The 21851-nt window shown below is 40.2% G+C and overlaps 2 protein-coding genes across 2 annotated transcripts; both read right to left on the reverse strand.

Annotated features, from left to right (window-relative positions):
- Window positions 1-5430: 5430 nt before the first annotated feature.
- LOC139390549 (LON peptidase N-terminal domain and RING finger protein 3-like) lies at window positions 5431-11980 on the reverse strand. The gene is made up of 10 exons (XM_071137744.1): window positions 11205-11980; window positions 10486-10604; window positions 10114-10377; window positions 9776-9998; window positions 9563-9653; window positions 8999-9235; window positions 8685-8843; window positions 8188-8350; window positions 7916-8065; window positions 5431-7805 (listed from the first exon to the last, which is right to left on the reverse strand). The coding sequence occupies exons 1-10, from the start codon at window positions 11845-11847 to the stop codon at window positions 7644-7646; spliced, it is 2211 nt and encodes a 736-aa protein (XP_070993845.1). The 5' UTR covers window positions 11848-11980; the 3' UTR covers window positions 5431-7643.
- On the reverse strand, window positions 11205-20408 carry LOC139390550 (COMM domain containing 5). The gene is made up of 7 exons (XM_071137745.1): window positions 20107-20408; window positions 19819-19979; window positions 19653-19681; window positions 18914-18964; window positions 14735-14830; window positions 14391-14466; window positions 11205-13727 (listed from the first exon to the last, which is right to left on the reverse strand). Exons 1-7 carry the CDS (start codon window positions 20246-20248, stop codon window positions 13626-13628), a joined length of 657 nt encoding a protein of 218 aa, XP_070993846.1. The 5' UTR covers window positions 20249-20408; the 3' UTR covers window positions 11205-13625.
- Between the last annotated feature and the right edge of the window lie 1443 nt (window positions 20409-21851).

A 21851-nucleotide genomic window follows, 5' to 3' on the forward strand; every position in this document is an offset into this window, starting at 1 on the left:
TCAAGGGTTTTTCTTTATTTTACTATTTTCTGCATTGTAGAATAATAGTGACGACATCAAAACCATGAAATAACACACATGGAATCATGTGGCAACCAAAAAAGTGTTAAATCAAAATATATTTCAGATTCCTCAAAGTAGCCACCCTTTGCCTTGACGACAGCTTTGCACACTCTTGGCGTTCTCTCAACCAGCTTCATGTGGAATGCTTTTCCAACAGTCTGAGTTCCCACATATGCTGAGCAGGTGTTGACTGCTTTTCTTTCACTCTGTAGTCCAACTAATCCAAAACCATCTCAATTGGGTTGAGGTCAGGTGATTGTGGAGGCCAGGTCATCTGATGCAGCATTCCATCACTCTCCTTGGTCATATAACCCTTACACAGCCTGGAGGTGTATGTTGGGTCATTTGTTCTGTTGAAAAACAAATGATATCCCACTAAGAGCAAACCAGATGGGATGGCGTATCGCTGTAGAATACGGATGTAGCCATGCTGGTTAAGTGTGGCTCTAATTCTAAATAAATCACACAGTGTCACCAGCAAAGCACCATCACACCTCCATGGTGGGAGCCACACATGCGGAGATCATCCGTTCACCTACTCTGCGTCTCACAAAGACACGGCAATTGGTTCCAAAAATCTCAAATTTGGAGTCATCAGACCAAAGGACAGATTTCCACCAGTCTAATGTTCATTGCTCGTGTTTCTTGGCCAAAGCAAGTCTCTTCTTCTTATTGGTGTCCTTTAGTAGTGGTTTCTTTGCAGCAATTCGACCATGAAGGCCTGATTCACGCAGTCCTCTCTGAACAGTTGATGTTGAGGTGTCTGTTACTTGAACTCTGTGATGCTTTTATTGGTGCTGCAATCTGAGGTGCAGTTAACTCTAATGAACGTATCCCTTGCAGCAGAGGTAACTCTCAGTCTTCCTTTCCTGTGGCGGTCCTCTTGAGAGCCAGTTTCATCATAGCGCTTGATGGTTTTTGTGACTGCACTTGAAGAAACTTTCAGAGTTCTTAAAATGTTCCGTATTGACTGACCTTCATGTCTTAAAGTAATGATGGAATGTTGTTTCTCTTTGATTATTTGAGCTGTTGTTGCCATAATATGGATTTGGTCTTTCATCAAATAGGGCTATCTTCTGTATATGACCCCTACCATGTCACAACACAAATGATTGGCTCAAACGCATTAAGAAGGAAATAAATTCCATAAATTAACTTTTAACAAGGCACACCTGTTAATTGAAATGCATTCCAGGTGACTACCTCATGAAGCTGGTTGAGAGAATGCCAAGAGTGTGCAAAGCTGTCATCAAGGCAAAGGGTGGCTACTTTGAAGAATCTCAAATATAAAAGATGTTTTGATTTGTTTAACACTTTTTTAGTTACTACATGATTCCATATGTGTTATTTCATAGTCTGATCTCTTCACTATTATTCTACAATGTAGAAAATAATCCAAATATTTTAAAAAGCCTTGAATGAGTAGGTGTGTCCAACATTTTGACTGGTACTGGTTATAAAACTCAAAGCATGCCTTGTTGATCCATTAGAACTGCAGTAGCATGGAAACGAAGTCAGAGGGAGCATTAACACTGCCTGTTGCTATTAAGCCATTCCTGCATTGCACAGTACACATTCCACATACTGTACCTGAAAATACCCTTCAGTTTGTAATGACTTAGATGGAACTTAATTTTACATGATATGATTAAGCAGGCACACTATCTTCCTTCCTGTGTACTAGTATTTATAACTAAGCAGCCTACTGTACCCAATTACATGTTATACAACCACACTTGGAACGGCTTGGCTCGCTTGACCTTCTTGGGCTGCGCTGCCATTGCAAACCTCTGTGCCATTTTCTCCTGTGTTACACAAGCACATTACTCACATCAAGGGCTTTATTATGTCTAGTGAATAAGGCACCTACACACCCAGTGGATGGCCCGGGCCAGGTACTGTTATATAAAGGCTGTTCAGCTGCAGCTGTCTAGGTGCAGATATGTCAGCCCAGCCATTTGCTTCTATGGTCAGAGTGTTGAAGGGTTACAAACCTTATTAAATGCTAGGTATTATTTATTTTTGACAACTTAGTGAATTGAGCTTCACCTCACTAAAGAAGTGTGATTCTACAGTTTTCCTGATGTCCACTTTTTGACTACTGGACCGCACTGACAGTGACCTGGCTGCAGAGGGGGTATTTGTTACATCATGCACATAAAAGCATGTACAGTGCTGTGAAAAAGTATTTGCCCCCTTCTAATTTTCTCTACTTTAGAATATGTTTGATACTGAATGTTATCAGATCTTCAACCAAAACCTAATATTAGATAAAGGAAACCTGAGTGAACAAATAACACAACAATGACTTACTTATTTCATAAACAAAGTTATGCAACACCCAATGCCCCTGTGTGTAAAAGTAATTGCCCCCTTACACTCAATAACTTGTTGTGCCACCTTAAGCTGCAATTCCAACCAAATGCTTCCTGTAGTTGTTGGTCAGTCTCTCACGTCGCTGTGGAGGAATTTTGGCCCACTCTTCCATGCAGAATTGCTTTAACTCAGGGACATTTGTGGGTTTTCAATCATGAATTGCTCATTTCAAGTCCTGCCACAACATCTCAATTGTGATTAGGTCTGGACTTTGACCAAGCCATTTCAAAACTTCACATTTGTTGCTTTTTAGCCATTTTCATGTAGACTTGAGTGTGTGTTTTGGATCATTGTCTTGCTGCATGACTCAGCTGCGCTTCAACTTCAGCTAACAGATGGATGGCCTGACATTCTTCTGTAGAACTCTCTGATACAGAGCAGAATTCATGATTCCTTCTATTAAGGCAAGTCGTCCCGGTCTTGAGGAAGCAAAGCATCCCCAAACAATCACACTACCGCCACCATTATGTCTGGCGAAAACTAAATGTGAAGTTTTGGAATGGCCGACTCAAAGTGCAGATCTAATCCTAATTGAGATGTTGTGGCAGAACTTGAAACGAGCAATTCATGCTTAAAACCCCACAAATATCACTGAGTTAAAGCAGTTCTGCATGTAAGAGTGGGCACAAATTCCTCCACAGCGATGTGAGAGACTGATCAACAACTACACATGCTGTATCCGGCGCATGTGAAAAATACAGTTTGATTTGATTGCAGCTAAAGGTGGAACAACCAGTTATTGAATGTAATGGGGCAATTCCTTTTTCACACAGGGGCATTGGGTGTTGCATAACTTTGTTAATTAAATAAATAAAATAAGTATATTTTTTTGTTATTTGTAAACTCAAGTTCCCTTTATCTAATATTAAGTTTTTGTTGAAGATCTGATAACATTCAGTATAAAAAATATGCCAAGACAGAGAACCAGACAGGGAAATGCTTTTTCATGGCATTATTCTTCCAGATTACAAAAGTGGTTCGGAGAGGGGAGATAACCGAGGCACTGACTCATGAAATCTCTTTTGTGTTCCGCAACCTTCCATTTCAGCCCATGGGTTAAGCTCGTGTGCATGGGGTGTTTTGTTGGAGGCACAGACCACACATTCCCAAGAGTCAGGAATGTTTCAGTGGCAGAGATGTTTCCTGTGTTTCAGCTCATGTTGATAGCCCTCTCAAACGTTGCTTTTGAAAAGCCTTTGCAATCTAATGGCCCCCTCATCTGGTGTTTAAAGAATGTGTATTTATTTAATTGAATTAGAGTAGACAAGTGTAATGCAAGATAAGACTATGGCCAAATACACAATACAATTTGTACAACTGATGTAAAATGCATTTGACACAATGGTTGCGATACAACAGTCTGCCTGCACAAAAATCATTGCATAATCATTGGGTGGTGTCTCCACATTGCCTGTGTAAAAATGTTTTTGCGGACAAACTCTCTGTTGTATCACAACTGTTGTCACATGTTGTAAACTAGGATGTATACTCTTTAGTTTGACTATTCCTCATCACAGACAAAGCTTTGAGGGATACAAAGACAAACCCTGGAATATCCGTTACAATATGATAACCATTATACAACACTTTGATTAGGCACATTAAAATAGCATGCATTTATTCGCAGCAGCTTAAGGCTGAGGGCAGGCTGTCTGCACATTACAAGCACAGCCAGCCCAGTGTGACAGCATGGAAGTGTTGGCAGCATTGAAGCGATAGGAGACAGTATCGAAGCCAGAGCCCACCCTCTGTGCCATCCATCCACTGGCAGCATCTCAGAGCTACCAGCCACAGGCAGCAGCATCTCAGGGCTATACATGGAGCACCTAACACTGTATCATATGAGCTTGTGGCACACACAGTCACACACTTCTCACATGGGCACACTCTAGCCCTTTGACACACTGCCCTCCCACGCAGTTTCCCACACTGTTTACAATGGACGATCTAGCACTAAGTGTGAGTTCTGTCGTCACATCAGAACACAGACAGGCACTTAACCTCCCAGATGCCTTTTCTGGGTAAGTTAGGTAACCAGTTTTCCCACAATGCACTGCTTTGCCCTACTTCTGTCAGTGTGCTACATGTTTTATAAAATTGGGGGAAGGTGTATCCGCCAAGTTCCAATAGCAACCCCTCTAGTGGCCTTATCATTTCAGTTACATAACCTTACTTGGCGTGTAACATAGGACTAGTGTTATGTGGCCAGTCTGGCTAGGGCACGCTGATGAGGGATCGGTTTTAAGGCCTTTGCTGAGAAAGAGTATCTTTTATACTCTCTAGTTCCAGTGGGGCTCTCAGTACAGTTGAATAATATCTGGCCTTTGTCGCTTCACACCTTTGAGATCCCATTTGTCACTCACTGAAGTTTGTTTATACATTTTTCTGTCCTGAACAAACAAAGCATGACACCTTATTCAAAATAACAAAGATGGGGGGGGGGGGGGGGGAAGAGTCCCTTGCCATTTTGGCACGATTCCTGTACCGACTGCTGAAAAATGCCCTCTCTCAAAGGCGGAACAAGATACCCTGATCCTCTGCAGATGCTAACCCCATTTCAAAGTTTACGTAACGTCTGACTGCCCCGTTATGTAAGCCCTATTAAATATATCCCCATGGCTTCTCCCTCCCTCACTCCCACCAGACAGACAGACTGCTAATTACATTGGTGCTACTTGTCCCCTCTTCCTCGGAGTCCATTATCCCTCCCAGTCAGGGAGGTGCGGTTCGGTATGGGTAAGGTCATCTCCTCCAGCAGAAAGGCAGAGCTGCAGAATGTGGGGCAGTGGGGCAAGGGGAGTGGAATAGTGTTTCCTTCTTCCTGAACCGTGACCTACATTCACACTGTTGTGTAAAGTCAATGCAGCCTTACATAAGTTTTCTGTTATGTCCCAACATTCTAGACGTTTCTAAAGAGCTATATTGATACTACTTTAGACTAACACGTAACCAAAGGAGAAAAATGTTGAACACGGGACGAGACAAATGAAAGACCATCGGTTTAGCTCTTATTCCACTAATTAAGAGCCTTTTTTATTCAGAAGTGTGTTTTCTGTACATTGTATAACATTGCAATGACTACATTTCCATCAAAACAGAAATAACGTCAGATAAGATGCCTACAACATACATTCCATTTTTTTTTTGTAAAGACATACAGTTAGAGGCAATTATACCTGTGTTATACAATCACCCCAAAAAGACTTAATCCATGGTCAACAAATCTCCATAGAAACAAATGACATGTCCATTTTAATTAGCATGTTCTGTGGTGGAAGAGCTACAGGTCAGTGTGTCAGAGGTAGAAGGCTTCAATCATTAGAGCAAGGTTCAATGTGGAATTCAAAAAAGGACAGGAAGATACTACCATTGAATTTCTATTGTTTTGGCATTTTCTGATGTAAATGAGAAGAATGCATCTTTGCATAGAATTTGGCTTACATGCAACAGCCATATCAAATGTATAGACATGCAAATGTGTGATGTTGGAGAGGAAACATAATCTACTTGAATTGACATGCCAATCAATTAGCTTTTATCCTGACATTTTTTTAACTCAACCAAGGCTCAATGTTGTTGTTGTTGTATCTGAAAGTCCAGCTGAAAATACTCAAATTGTGTTCTTGCATTGAGATGATTTTCATTTAGTTGGGATAAAATACACAATATAATACCAATATTTGTAACAACAACAATACTCACAATAAACCAGGACTGGAATTGTTTAAATGACTGTTTTTCTCCTCAGTAATAGTTTTAACTTTAAGCCAAGTCTTCCTCGATGGAACGCTACCTTGAACCCTGAATTCTGCTACATAGTTTGAGCTTTATAGTACTGGCATCATGGGGGAAATCCAACTTAAGGCACTAAATGTTGAAAAAGATTAGAAATCAGAGTGTTTGATGCTACCGTTTATGAGGACTTCCAGTGGACAATAACTGGAATGGCAAGATGACAGTTCAAATGTCAGAAATAACTATTCCAACTCCTTCATGAGCTTTTAGAATGGTTAGACTACTGCCTGTTTCATCTGACTGTAATGTGTGTTCAGAAAATCATTTCAGAGTGTTTTGAGCTTAGGTCAGGACAACCTAATGCAAAATGTTTTTCTAAAACCAAACTGAGAATAGTGGAAAGTGGTAATAGTGGCAAGGCTGATAAATCCTGCACGCTCTACAAGTTGATATTTCCCTCGTCTACAGTTATTTTCATGTTCACATTCATTTCGTTGTCTTTTGTATACAAGCCAGGAATCACGCTGCACAAGTGGTAACCATTATTGCAATCACTCTGAGTTTGTTCGTCACGTGCGTCATCTCTAATTTATGACCATATATGTTGCAAATAATAAGAGACAAGGCAGCCCTATATAAATACAATAACTTACACTTGGCCCTTGGAATACAAAACATAATTGTTGTTCATTAACACATTTCCACAAGATTTAACAACAACAACAACCATCCTGGTTCAACATTGTCTGTATAAAAAGGTGATCATCATAACATAAAAATAACAGTAGAAAACTTTTTTTTTTTTAAGTGTCAGACAAAGAATCATGTAACGTCCAACAAAACAATAAAAAGGTTTTCCTTTCTTAAAGGCAAATCCCACGACCCATCTTTGCTCACCATGTGAGTATCACTTATGCTGCTGCTGCAAAGTAGGTCATATAAATAACAATACATATTCAACAGGAGGTGTATCACACTCATCTCCACCAGAACAGGAGGAATCCTATTATCTGAATGATAGAGTTAAAGCAGCAGCGGAACCTGTTCTGTATCGTCATTTTGTTAACTAACTTTCTACATTTTCAGGGGTTTTGGTTTTGATAATATGTCATTTGTGGTGGTTAACAAACCCTATGGAAAAAAAAAAAAAAGTTATTTATGTAATAGTTGAGTTTGTCATCCCTCCCAGGGATGTAAACATGTTACATGCACACGCTGTGTTTATAAATAATAAAGAAAAACTAAATCAATCATTATTGTCTTCAAAGCACACTGATTAAAAGATTCAGTCCATAAATAGCCTCTTCTAATCCTTGGAAGGAAGAAATAATCAGCATCACATTTTGGTAATCTAATCAAAGCCCACTTGCCAATAACCTATTTACGCAGAAGGCTTTCGTTAACATTTGGTCTTTCTGACAAAACAGACATCCACATGGAGGAGATGGATGGTTGTGTGAGGGTTGGAGTCACCGAGAGGAGCGGTTGCGGGTCATGAAGAGGAGTACTCTGCGGATGCCACTGAGTCTGTCCTTCAGGGAGGTCAGGGCAAGGAAGGGCAGCTGGGCTCGACCCTGCAGAGGAAGGACTGCCAGCAGCCACCAGCACCAGGACGGCCCATTGGGGCTGGCCTACAGGGGACAACCAGAAGAATCTATCCATAACCTGTTCAATACAAACTGTGTCATATCAAAATAGAGTGAACACAAATACGATCTGTATCCAGGGTTCACATATTTACCTGTGGTTCAGAGTTTTTCTCTGGCATGGGCCCAAAGTGACCCACGATCCTCTCCATCTGTTCTGCTCTGAGGGAGTTGACCCAGATTAAGGCCTGATCGTACACTGCATCATGGAGACTCTGCAGCTCCTTCTCTGTCACACCCTCCACCTATACAGAACAAAAACAGCCTTTATTAGCACAGCGAGATACACTAACACACTTTAAACATGTTCAAACAAGTTCAGAGAACATTCACACAAATGCTTGAGTTTATGTGATTAACAAATTACCTTAATGTCTTCCAGGTATTCAATGTCTGCTGTGTTGTACCCATCTCTCTGGTGGTGCTCAATGACTTTAAACCTTCTTTTCCCGATGGTGTCAACAACGGAGCGGCCATCTGCAAAGAATTCCACGTTTCGGATCTCCAGGAGGCAACCGTAATCTGCAAATCTATGGGGAAGGAAAAAAAGTAGATATGGTAAGCAAATAAGACCAAAAATGTGCTTAAGGCATTCACAGGGGGACCAAACAATAAAATTGGCTATATAAACTATCTGAAGTTGCTTATACAAAATGACACGCAAGACCTGCTCAGTTCTGATAATACCCTAAGGCCCTCAATGGGGACAAACAAGAGAATTAACCCAATGGGGCCAGACAAGAGAGTTGACCCAATGGGGCTTCTGAGTTGTTAACATGAACTGCCAGATGATGCCGATATCCCCTGTCTGACTGAGGAACATGCAACACAATGTCTCTCTGCTTTGTACAGGCTTTTACTCACCCTTTGAGGTTATCATCGAGGCACATTCCAAACTGCTTGGTGCCCATCTCCATACACCTGCGGATCATCAGCCGGTAGCAGGGCTCGAAGACGTGAAGAGGGCATGGAACTGTGGGGAAGGCCATGGTGCAAACAAATATAGGCACGTTCTTGTTTAGACTGCAAAAGAAGAAATCAAAGTAGAGAAAATTATTAGTTTGAGGAAATAATATATCCAAAGTTACAGGTGAAGAAACATAAATGCCATGTTACATGTCTTTGTTACACAGTACTGGATCAATGGGGTAGTGTCTGTATGCTGACGTGATTCTTACTTCGATAAGTCTGCAATCTCCTCCGCGTTGACTTTCTGCCTATCTAGGAGCTCGGATGGCAGATACGTGCAGATGAGGTTCTCCACCAAGACAGTCTTGTTGTATTTACTTTCTGACAGATACTCTTTCAGATCCATCTTGCAGAGAGGACACTTGGGGTTGTAGTCCAGACATCGCTCGAGGCATTTCAGACAGAAAGTGTGTCCACAAGGAGTGGTGACTGGTTCATAAAATAGCCTAGGGTATATCATGGAGAGAAAGGATACTCAGAACGTCTCACACTACTCTAGTGTTGATTACTTTCAGGTTCTTATTTATTGTGCATAATGGTGAAAATAAGTCTAGATGTTTACCAATTCATCTTTATTGCTTAATACTATCAGAAAGGAAGATTGATATCTTGTGTTCACTTGTAAAATAACTGACTTGTATCAGGCTGAGGAAATAACTTTTAATCCTAGAATATCAGAATCAAAAGCAGAACACTATATTACTATCTTTTTAGCCTTAAGTGGCAAATACTACAATTTAGCTACAAGTATTGTCATGGATGGTAGCACTCACCTCATACACAGAGAACACTCCAGGTCAGTCGGGTCTATGAGGCCAGCAAGCACTGTACTCCAGGAAGTTGCCTGTTCATTCTGGGTCACTTCTGTAAAGGAGAACCATTTGAGTTAGAATGTGAATCTCAACGACTACTTCACTTACAGTAGACATCATGCCAATAAAGCTCCATTGAATTGAAGAGCAGAGACAAGAGGCATTTAAACTTACCATATCTGGAACGCTTGCAGATGTCGCTACTGTCCAATTGGCTGTCCTCGGACGAGCTACGTTTGAGGAAGACGCTCCTGTTGGTGACGCTGGGATGGCAGACATTCACCTGATTTTCTCTTTTCTTTCCGCTGCATGTCTCAAACGAGCCATCTGTCTTAGATTCACTCATCGTGGGCGACAACGTCAACTTCTCGTCAGAGGCGATGATATTCTTGTATTCCTGTGAGAAAGGGTGATGATAGGGCATTTTAGTAAGTTCATGAGCTCAACTCCAGGCACTATATGATAGTACTGTATTATATAGAAAAAGTCAGAAGATAGATGACTTCTCTTACCTTGTAAGATGTGGTGATGATGCAGCTTGAGGTGTTCAGGGCGCCACCTTTAAATCTACTTCTGGAAGATAGTAGGCTTGTGCAGTCCAGGATTCTTCTGTGTACTTGATCAGTGACAGGGGCCAGGAGATCACTCAGAATATTTTGCGCCTCTGTTTTTGCCAGTTTACTCTCAGGGTCTAATGCAATGACGACCAGGTACTCTCTTAACGCTTCTTCACATTTCCCCAGAGTGACAAGAGCTTGTGCTTTTCTAATATGTCCCTGGAAGAAAAATAATGTTTAGTAATCAGTACAATCCTACAATTGCTTTACATTGTGAAGTTCTGATGATAGATCTAAATTAAACATGGCAAAACATCCAACCCTCACCATGGACCAAAGAGGCATGAGCTTGCATGCCATCTCTGCATCATGGAGGGCATCCTGGTAATTCTTCAGACTGGAATTGATCTGTGATCGGTTGCTGTACAGAACATGGTCCCTTGGAGCTGGAAAATAAATACAACATACTGAAAATGATCATCTATCTATCATTGAATGTCACACAAGACCAGTGTTCTTTAGATCACAGTGAAAATGTGGGGATTTTTGATTGTTGTTCAACATTTGAAGAAGTATATGTTTAATCAATAATGACAGTGGAACCAATACTCCTGTGTCTACTGTTGAACTTTAATTACCCTTGAACCACATGTATTTTACCGTTTGTTACACGATCACAACAAAATGCCATGGCTCACATGTCACTCAATGTTTGGTCGCCAAGCCCAGTGTTTCCCAAACAACCCTGGCCTAGCCTACATAACATTTTATTTAACCTTCACACGCCCATGTCTGACAAAAGCACGACTCTTTCCTAATTAAGGGATTATAGCCTAGTAAAACAGGATACATTGTTATAATAATTTCCCCATCAATCTTACAATGTAGCGCAGTTTACACCACACGCTGCTGATTCAGCTGTCAATTAAACCAGCCCACGGGCACTGAAAACAGTACCCTACATACGGTTGCAACATTGCATAGGATTTAATTGAATTTAATTCCATTTAGAACATTGATTGAAATGAAAAGGTAAAATACCATACCTATTTGTATTGCTTTGTTGTATTTTTCCAAAGCAGAATCCATTTTCTCTGAATATAGTCCATTCCCCTCACGTCTCAGATGAACAGCAAGTAATTGAACTGGAAACCACTTTGATAACAAGTTACTAAGAACAACATTTACTCTATAATTGTCCACATCATTGAATTTGGTCATGTCATTGCACTCTTTGCAGCAGACAGGCGTTTTTTCTCTGTCCAGGCACTTTTTGCAAAAGCAGTGTCCACAAGGCAAGGTAACTGGCTCGTATAGAAATCTATAACATATTCTGCAGGTAAATGCATCATATCCAACGCAATAAGAGTTCGTCTCCTGCCTGTTGCTTTGACTGTGTGTCCCATCATTTCTTTTAATACTGTTAGAGAGATATTTAATAAGATTCTCCAGATGGTCTGGTCGGAGTCTCTCGATTTCAGCCGCTTTTCGGTAGATTTCGAAAGCTTCGTTCAATTTGCCAGCAAATGCCAGGGCATCGGCTCGTTTCACCAACAGATCTTGCTGCTTACCAGGGTCACGGAGGAGCAGCATTTGACATTCGTATATGTCTGCTGCGAGCCCGAAGTTTTTAGATGTAAACGCTTCTACCGCAAGAAGCAGCATACAATCTGTACTATCCGTTCCCATGATGACTGCTGTTGTGTAGTATTCTCGCGAAATTAATATTTCCTTTTTGGAAGTAACAGGTCGTTCTCTATTTATCTCATTTTCTGAGGTCTTCGCCCCTGTTCAGCTCACTACTCAGACGATATGATAGCACACCATAAATAATATTCTCACTATTTTTTTTATTTAAATAAATAAATAAATAAATAAAAGTTACATAAACTGTCATGTGACCACAGCCAGCTGTTTGTATTGGACAGGTTTCTAACGCGGTTGCCTAATAACAATTCAGTTGTAACAGAGCGTCTGGACTGAGGATAGAAGTCGGTCAATGTGCTGAAATGGGTCTAATGCGTAATACTTGTATAGACGTACGTAGGCTGATGGCATTCCATCACTGGTCTCTTGGACAGTAGAGCATATGGCGCGGCAGGCTGCCTAGTGGTTAGAGCGTTGGACCAGTAACCGAAAGGAGCAGACATGGTAAACATCTGTCGTTCTGCCCCATAACAAGGCAGTTAACCCACTAAAACCCTCTAAAATAGGATTCTGAGAACCCTTTTTGGTTCCACATAGAACCACCTCAAGGGTGATATTTGGAAGCAGATGTTCTACCAAATAAGGTTTTATGTGAACTGAAAAGGGTTCTATCTGGAACCTTATTTTCAGAGGGTTCTCCTACAGGGACAAAAAAATCTACATAGCACTCTGAGAGAGTATGTTGCAGTAGGCTATAAAGTGATATAATAGATAGTCTATTATAATTACAAATTCTTAAGCTTGTTTTACTAATGTTTTTATTTTATTTGTGATTTTACCAGGTTGACTGAGAACACATTCTCGTTTACAGCAACGACCTGGGGAATAGTTAAAGGGGAGAGGAGGGGGATGAATGAGCCAATTGTAAACATCATTAGATGACCGTGATGGTTTGAGGGCCAGATTGGGAATTTAGCCAGGACACCGCCCCTCTTACGATAAATGCCATGGGATCTTTAATGACCTCAGAGAGTCAGGACACCCGTTTAACGTCCCATCCAAAAGACGGCACCCTACACAGGGTAGTGTCCCCAATCACTGCCCTGGGGCATTTGAATATTTTTTAGACCAGAGGAAAGAGTGCCTCCTACTGGCCCTCCAACACCACTTCCAGCAGTATCTGGTCTCCCATCCAGGGACTGACCCTGCTTAGCTTCAGAAGCAAGCCAGCAGTGGCATGCCGGGTGGTATGCTGCCGGCATTAACGTGGCACATTAATAGGCACTGTGCTAGAGGCAGTATTACATGGAAAATGTGTTTTTATTCATTCAAGGACTAAAGACTGTTAGTGGGTTACATTGTTACCCAAATTCCTCCACACAGGTAGGTCGTCTGAGCTTGCAAATGAACTCAATCCCATTTTCAGACAGCCAGGGACAGGTCAACCTTCTTTTACAGTGACTCTGAAAGTGGGCCATCGGTGTCACCCAGTCAGTCTAGACCTGGATGAGGTTTATCCTTCATCCTGTGGCTGACCCATAACTTTCCCCCATGTCACCTTAGCAATTCTAGGTCAACTTTACTTTGAACTGTAATTTAAATAAACACAAGTTATAAACACAAACAATACATTTACTGTTAACACCATTATTAAGTCAAGTGCTAATAAAAATATCTGATATTTAAAATACAACACCCATTTTAGTACAATTGATAATATTTAATATCTACAGTATGACATGTCAAAATTATATAAATCCTTTATGGCAAAAACCTTGCCTGATGAAACCATCTTCTAATAACCTTACTGACATGCACGGTTAATCTTGAATGTTCAAAACGCTTCTCTTCTCCAGATCGTTCATCTCTTTAAGAATAAGCGCAACGTTGTATCGGAGTTCTTGGAACTTGGAAACAGGCACCTAGGAAGAAAAACCCAGACATATTTAAAAAAAAAAAAAAAAAAAAAAAGGTAGACTGGTAGAATGACGTTGCCATGAGCAGCATGCCGTGTTCTCTTCACTCATTTACAACGTGGTAGCCACGGAACCAAAACAGCGGAGAAGTTGAGCCTCGTGCTTCAACGTCAACGTCCTTAGTTGTTGCGGAAATTGACCCACTATGCTGTTTTCTTTCTGCATCTAGGTCATATTGCTGAGTCTACCTTTAAAATGACCCAATTGTATTGAAGGAAATAACACTATTAACACTATGAATGCTGATATCAAGCTCTGTCATACAAATGTCTGATTACTTGTTTGAACACAGTACAATATTTATGTTTGAGGGAAGTGTTGGACATGCCAGACAGTTCCCATAATCCTTCACCATAAGATGTTGATAGTCTAAAACAGATGTAGCCCATATTCTAGTCTAAACCATGTTGTACACAGTTGTATAAAGCAGGGACACACTGTTACATAGTAACCTACTTGCAACTGTGATAGGCCAACATATTTACAGGCTGAGTAATTACACACATCTTTACATGCATTAGACAAACTTAAAATCAACCCTCACCCTAGTAAGCCAGTGAGGAGACGTGCATATGAAAGCCATACCAAGCAAGTTGTTTGTGTTTTTACCTCAAAGCGATGGGCCTTTCCATCTGAGAGCTTCATCTGCATTAAAATGGAGGGCTGCAAGGCACGAGCTAGGGAGCTTCCAAGAAAATAACAGACAATGTGATGCATGTATTATTAAATCAGAGCCTTCTAAGCAATACCGTTTGCTTTTTAAATTCTCACTACACAATGAAATGTGTTAACTATTTATCAAACCATTTATTGTACTACTATATAACGATAACACTGCATGCATTTCATGCACATTTTCAGTTCTCACAATATTTTCTCAGTTTAATTCTCTGTTCAATTTCTCCATCAAAAAGTTGACCCTCCTATGTGATAGTGAACAAAGTATAGTGTACCTTGTTGATATGGCCACATCCACTCTCCATCTAAAATCCTTCAGGGAGGGTAATCGAGGCCCCTGCTGTGTAGCCACTGCCTCCAGTGCTGTTCGTCTGAAAACCCCCCAGAGAAAGCAAGGGACAGTGAGCTGATCCACAATCACAAAGTGAGCACCACAGGGGTCTCTGTGCACAATAAACCCACCACTGAAGTGCTGGAAACCTGGATTTTAGTTTAAGACAAACCTTTTTGTTAAGTTTGTCATTTTGTGCATTCGGAAAGTAAACAGACCCCTTGATTTTTTCCAAACTGTTACATTACAGCCTTATTATTTTTTTATTTGAATGTCCCCCCCAGCAATCTATACCCAGTGGTGGAAAAAGTACCCAATAGTAGTCATACTTGAGTAAAAGTAAAGTTCCCTCTAAAGGATCTGCCCCCCCCCCCCCTTTTTTTTTTATTTTTATTCTCCAAAAATGACATACCCAAATCTAACTGCCTGTAGCTCAGGAACTGAAGCAAGGATATGCATATTCTTGATACCATTTGAAAAGAAACACTGAAGTTAGTGGAAATGTTAAATTAAAATGTAGAACACCACATTAGATCTGGTGAAAGATAAAATAAAGAAAAAAAACACATTTTTTGTTGTTGTACCATCATCTTTGAAATGCAAGAGAAATGCCATAATGTATTACGCCAGCCCGAGTGCAGCCCGAGCGAATTTAGATTTTGGCCACTAGATGGCAGCAGTGCATGTGCAAAGTTTTAGATCGATCCAATGAACCATTGCATTTCTGTTTAAAATTTTGTATCAAGACTGCCCAAATGTGCCTAATTGGTTTATTAATACATTTCCAAGTTCACAACTGTGCGCTCTCCTCGAACAATAGCATGGTATTCTTTCACTGTAATAGCTACTATAAATTGGACAGTGCAGTTAGATTAATCTTTCTGCCAATATCAGATATGTCTATGTCCTGGGAAATGTTCTTGTAACATACAACCTCAAGCTAATCACATTAGCCTAAGTTATCTCAACCCTCCCGCGGGGGTCCCACTGATCCGGTATTAATAGAAAATTACTCAAGTAAAAGTCACCCACTAAAATACAACTTGAGTAAAAGTCTAAAAGTATTTGGTTTTAAATATACTTTTGTCTCAAATATAATTGCAAAATGTAAAAAAAAATCCATATATTATAGAATTTACAAATTAAGCATGTGTTTAGTGAGACCACCAGACCAGAGGCAGTAGGGATGGCCAGGGATGTTCTCTTAATAAGTGCGAGAATTTGACCATTTTCCTGTCTTGCTAAGCATAAAAAATTTAAGTACTTTTGGGTCTTAGGGAGAATGTAAGGAGTAAAAATTACATTGTTTTCTTTAGGAATTTAGTGAAGACAAAAGTAGTCAAAAATATAAATAGTAAAGTAAAAGTACCTATACCCCCCAAAAACAATTTAAGTAGTACTTTCAAGTATTTTTTACCTAAGTACTTTAAACCACTGACAATACCACATAGTGACAAAGCAAAAACAGGTTTTTAGGCATTTTTACAAATTTATTTTTAAAAAAAACACCAAACTTAAATATTACATTTATATAAGTCTTAAAGACCCTTTACTCAGTATTTTGCTAAAGCATCTTAGGTAGCTATAACAGTAGAGTCTTCTTGGGTATGACAACAAGATTGTATTTGGGGAGTTTCTCCCATTCTTCTCTGCAGATCCTTTCAAGCTCTGTCTGGTTGGATGGGGAGGGTCGCTGCACAGCTATTTTCAGGTCTCTCCAGAGATGTTCGATTGGGTTCAAGTCCCAGCTCTGGCTGGACCACTGCACTTTACTCCGTTCATCTTCCCACAATCCTGACTGGTCTCCCAGTCCTTGCCGCTGAAAAACAGAATGATGCTGCCACCACAGTACTTCACTGTGGAGATGGTGCCTGCTTTCTTCCAGATGTGACACTTGGCCTTCAGGACAAAGAGTTCAATCTTGGTTTCATCAGACCAGAGAATATTGTTTTTAATGATCGGAGTCTTTAGGTGCCTTTTGGAAAACTCCAAGCGGGCTGTCATGTGACTTTTACTGAGGAGTAGCTTCCGCCTGGCCACTCTACCATAAAAGGCCTGATTTGTGGAGTGCTGCAGAGATAGTTGACCTTCTGGAAGTTTCTCCCATCTCCACAGAGGAACTATGGAGCTCTGTCAGAGGCCCTTCTCCCACAATTGCTCAGTTTGGCCGGGTGGCCAGCTCTAGGAAGTGTCATGGTGGTTCCAAACTTCTTCCATTTAAGAATGATGGAGGCCACTGTGTTCTTCAGAACTGCCAATGCTGCAGAAATGTTTTGGTACCCTTCCCCAGATCTCTCCCTCGACACAGTCCTGTCTTGGACCGCTACGGACAATTCCTTCGACCTCGGGGCTTGGTTTTTGCTCTGACATGCACTGTCAACTGAGGGACCTTATATAGACAGGTGTGTGCCTTTCCAAATCATGTCCAATCAATTTAATTTAAATAAAAGGTGGACTCCAATTAAGTTGTGGAAACATTTCAAGGATGACCAATGGAAACATGATGCACCTGAGCTTAACTTCAAGTCTCATAGCAAAGGGTCTGAAAATGTACAGTACAAGTCAAAAGTTGACACACCTACTCATTCAAGGGTTTTTCTTTACTTTACTATTTTCTACATTGTAAAATAGTGAAGACATCAAAACTATGAAATATAAATAATATCATGTAGTAACCAAAAAAAAGTTATTCAAAGTAGCGTCGCCTTTGCCTTGATTACAGCTTTGCACACTCTTGGCATTCTCTCAAACAGCTTCATGAGGAATACTTTACCAAAAGTCTTGAAGGAGTTCCCACAAATGCTGATCACTTGTTGGCTGCTTTTCCTTCACTCTGCAGTCTAACTCATCCCAAACCATCTCAATTGGGTTGAGGTTGGGTGACTGTGGAGGCCAGGTCATCTGAGGCAGCACTTCATCACTCTCCTTCTTGGTAAAATAGCCCTTACACAGTCTGGAGGTGTGTTTTGGGTCATTGTCCTGTTCAAAAACAAAATGATAGTCCCACTAAGCGCAAACCAGATGGGATGGCATTTCGCTGCTGAATGCTGTGGTAGCCATGCTGGTTAACTGTGCCTTGAATTCAAAATAAATCACAAACAGTGTCACCAGCAAAGCAGCCCCACACCACCTCCTCCATGTCCATTGCTCGTGCTTCTTGGCCCAAGCAAGTATCTTCTTATTATTATTGTCCTTTCGTAGTGGTTTCTTTGCAGCAATTCGACCATGAAGGCCTGATTCACAGTCTCCTCTGAACAGTTGATGTTGAGATGTCTGTTACTTGAACTCTGTGAAGCATTTATTTGGGCTACAGTCTGAGGTGCAGTTAATTCTAATGAATTTATTCTCTGCAGCAGAGGTAACTCTGGGTCTTCCTTTCCTGTGGCAGTCCTCATGAGAGCCAGTTTCATCATAGTGCTTTATGGTTTTTGAAACTGCACTTGACGAAACTTTCAAAGTTCTTGAAATTTTCCAGATTGACTGACCTTCACGTCTTAAAGTAATGGACTGTCGTATCTTTTTGGTTATTTGAGCTGTTCTTGCCATATAGGGCTATCTTCTGTATATCACCACTACCTTGTCACAACTGATTGGCTCAAACACATTAAGGAAAGAAATTCCACAAATTAACTTAAGGCACACCTGTTAATTGAAATGCATTCCAGGTCATGAAGCTGGTTAACAGAATGCCAAGAGTGTGCAAAGGCGTCAAGGCAAAGCGTGGCTACTTTGAAGAATCTCAAATATAAAATATATTTTGATTTGTTTAACACTTTCTTGGTTACTACATGATTCCATATGTTATTTCATAGTTTTGATGTCTTTACAATGTAGAAAATAGTACAAATGAAGAAACCCTGGAATGAGTAGGTGTCCAAACTTTTGACTGGTACTGTATGTAAATAAGCAAAAATGTCCATAAACCTGTTTTCACATTGCCATTATGGGGTATTGTGTTTAGATTTATGTGCAAAATGTTTACTTGATACATTTTAGAATAAGGCTGTAACGTAACTAAATGTGGAAAAAGGGAAGGGGTCTGAATACTTACCGAATGCATTGTATAACAACAAAATGAATTGTGGGAATATAGGCTAATGTTAATCCATAACAGTCAACATACCGATTGCCAAACACCACACTTGCAAAGTCTGTGATGAATTCCTCAGGTATCCTACAATGAAAGAAAGGAATGTCAGCTGAAAACAATTCAAAACATGTCCAGATAATATTTTGACGGCACAGTATGAATCATTGCTTTGAATGTAGACTGCCAAGTGTAGAGTCAGTGTTTCATATTACGATAAATGCAACAACAAAAAAACAAACCTTTGGGGTTCATTTACACAATATTTTGTAATAATGTGTGTATTCTCATATACCGCCAGCTCCTTCTGTGATAAACAAATTATGGGGATCTTGGATTGCCTATTGCAGGGTTCCCCAACTGGCGGCCTGTGGGACAAATTTGGCCCGCATGTGGTTTTATTTGGCCCCCTAAGTTATCTGAGCAAATAATGGACTGTAAAAACACCAGGAAATCAGCTTCAAGTGATTTTAATTTAGGAAATCTGTTTCCAAGTACTCCCACACATAATAGTGACAGAATTGATCATATACAAATACAAGCAGGGTTTGAAATTATTATGTTTTGGTCAAATCTATTTGGGCTTCACGTGGACAAGTTGCAGTCTACAAATTATTTTTTAATTAGGCCCCCGACCATCCTTGGCTGAATCTAGTTGATGATCTCTGGCCTATTGTAAGCAGTTGTTAAATTCCTTGATACAGGCAAGATAAACTGATGCTTCACAGCTTTGAGATGTGATGAGGTGATGAAGGTGACACATGGAAGAAGCTACCTTAGTTCCCTTAGATCTTCTTTGAAGACCTAGAAGACGTAAAAAAATATTTTATTGTAGATGTTATGTAGGAGTCATGAAATCAGACGTCATCTAGAAATCCAATCTGACCATGGTCTATGAGAGTATGGTTTCAATACAACATAAACAATAACCAGTTCTTTACCTCTTGTTTTAAAGATGATGTGGGGATACGTAATGCCTCTTTCAGGAGTCTGTACATTCCAGCCACAACATAACTCAACCGTTCTTCAGGGAGGGCAGCATTTTCCGCGATAGCCTTCATTGCTTCTCTGCAGTCCTTGCCCTCAATAGCACTCACCACCGCTGGGAATAGACACAAGAAAAGTGATGTCAAAATGGTTTGTGTGTGTGTGTGGACAAACGGAAGAGAAATTAAAACTAATTAATTTAACAATATAACAAAGTTAATGGCATGCACAATTTAACAAACCTTTCAGTATTTTTCTAAACATTTCTTGGTCTAAATCCTTCAGCTGTTTAGCCATGATTTCGATTTCTGATGGTATCCTTCCTCCCAAAAAACTTGAGTCTTTGGATGCACCAACCGCGACTTTGGCATGGCTTGACGACATAATACTTCATATATAGATATAACTTATTGAACAAACCTAAATGAGCGTAACCTCTTTTCAAATTATGATGTTTTAGTTGACTAGCTTGTCGGTTTATTTATTCCAGAAGATTTCTGTAATGGTAGATCACATGACATGCCTTCTTCTAATGGCGGTCTGCAAACAACCGTGCCTCTGCCGCCATCTACTGTAGTGGAGGGTGTGGTCAAGCATAATTTACAGACTAGAATAAAATAAAACAAACAAACATACAAATAAAAATTAAACCCTCCTACCTAATCATGTACTACTAAGTAAATAAAAAAAGTAAACAAAAAAACAAACCCTCCTGTATCTCCAGAATCCCTTCCAACCTCCCCAAACGAGATGCATCCATCTGCAGACTTGCAGCATAGCCTCTGACTAATATTAGCCTGTCACTAAACCCAATACCATTTATCGCCATCTACTGGTCGTGGTTAATCCCTTACACAAACTGTACATGTGAACTCCTTTTCTTTCCTAGATTACTTTCCTTCTTTCCTCTCTCCCTTTCCTTTTCTCCTTTCCTAATTTCCTTTCCTCCTTTCTTAGCTTCCCTTGGCAGCAGGTAACCTAGTATTACAGCATTGGGCCAGCTGGTTCGAATACCCAAAGTGAGCAAGGCATTTAACCCTAATTTGCTACTATGGCTGACACTATAAAAAAAATATAAAAAAATACCTGCACATATCTGGTGTATGTGACAATAAAACATATTTATAAAAAAAATCCTTCCTGACTTCCTTTCCTAGCTTCCTTTCCTTTCCCCCGTTTTATTACCTAGATACCTGCACTCCTTTCCTAGCTCCCTTTATTTTCCTCCTGTCTAGCTTCCTTTCCTCTTCCTCGCTTGATTGTCCTTCTTTCCTAGTTAGGAAAAAAGTGAAAGAAATTGAGATAGAGAAGGAGGAGAGGAAAGGGAGGTAGGGAAAGAAAGGAAGCTTGGCAAGGATGAAAGGAAGCTAGGAAAATATGAATAGAAAGGAAGCTAGGAAAGGAGGAAAGGAAAGGGAGAGAGGAAAGGAATCTACAAAATAAAAGGAGTTCACGTGTATGTGGAAGGGGTAAAACATGGTCAGTAGATGGCGATAGTAATAAAAAAAAATAATACAAAAGAATACAAATATTGGTCACGTTCACATATTTAAATCGGACCAAATCAAATTGTATTTGTCACATACACTTGTTAATTAGCAGATGTTATTACGGGTGAAGCGAAATGCTTATTGGTTTTAGTGACAGGCGGGTTTTAGTAACAGGCTAGCTCTGTTTTATTTTTTTTTACAGAAAAGTAGTTTGATTTAGTTTTTATTTTATTTTGTAGTTTGTTCCGTTTTTTGAGAATCATGTTTCCATCCTGCACAGTGGGTGGCGGGATGCACATTAAATTCTGCGATCGCCAATATACTGCTGCTGCTGCGGGGCTGCAGCTGGATACTGTTGAGTACCACAGAATCATAATACCAATTAAAACCAGTAAATGGTTCCAATTGTTTTTCGACCATTCATTTTTCTATAGGGGATTTTAGAACTACTTCATATAAGGTCAGTGCTCCATGTAGGCTTACCCTGGTGTGACGTT

This window comes from Oncorhynchus clarkii, chromosome 31 (genome assembly GCF_045791955.1).
Source record: "Oncorhynchus clarkii lewisi isolate Uvic-CL-2024 chromosome 31, UVic_Ocla_1.0, whole genome shotgun sequence".
Taxonomy (NCBI): domain Eukaryota; kingdom Metazoa; phylum Chordata; class Actinopteri; order Salmoniformes; family Salmonidae; genus Oncorhynchus; species Oncorhynchus clarkii.

Excerpts from the sequence above, each read along its gene's own strand:
- LOC139390549 (XM_071137744.1), bottom strand. The coding sequence starts at position 11,847 with ATGGGAACGGATAGTACAGATTGTATGCTGCTTCTTGCGGTAGAAGCG. Across the intron at positions 8,351-8,684 it reads CTCGATGATAACCTCAAAGG|ATTTGCAGATTACGGTTGCC; the intron begins GTGAGTAAAAGC and ends CCTTCCCCATAG. Across the intron at positions 8,066-8,187 it reads AATACCTGGAAGACATTAAG|GTGGAGGGTGTGACAGAGAA; the intron begins GTAATTTGTTAA and ends TGTTCTGTATAG.
- LOC139390550 (XM_071137745.1), bottom strand. The coding sequence starts at position 20,248 with ATGTCGTCAAGCCATGCCAAAGTCGCGGTTGGTGCATCCAAAGACTCA. Across the intron at positions 19,980-20,106 it reads GTTTAGAAAAATACTGAAAG|CGGTGGTGAGTGCTATTGAG; the intron begins GTTTGTTAAATT and ends GTCTATTCCCAG. Across the intron at positions 18,965-19,652 it reads GAAGATCTAAGGGAACTAAG|GATACCTGAGGAATTCATCA; the intron begins GTAGCTTCTTCC and ends CTTTCATTGTAG.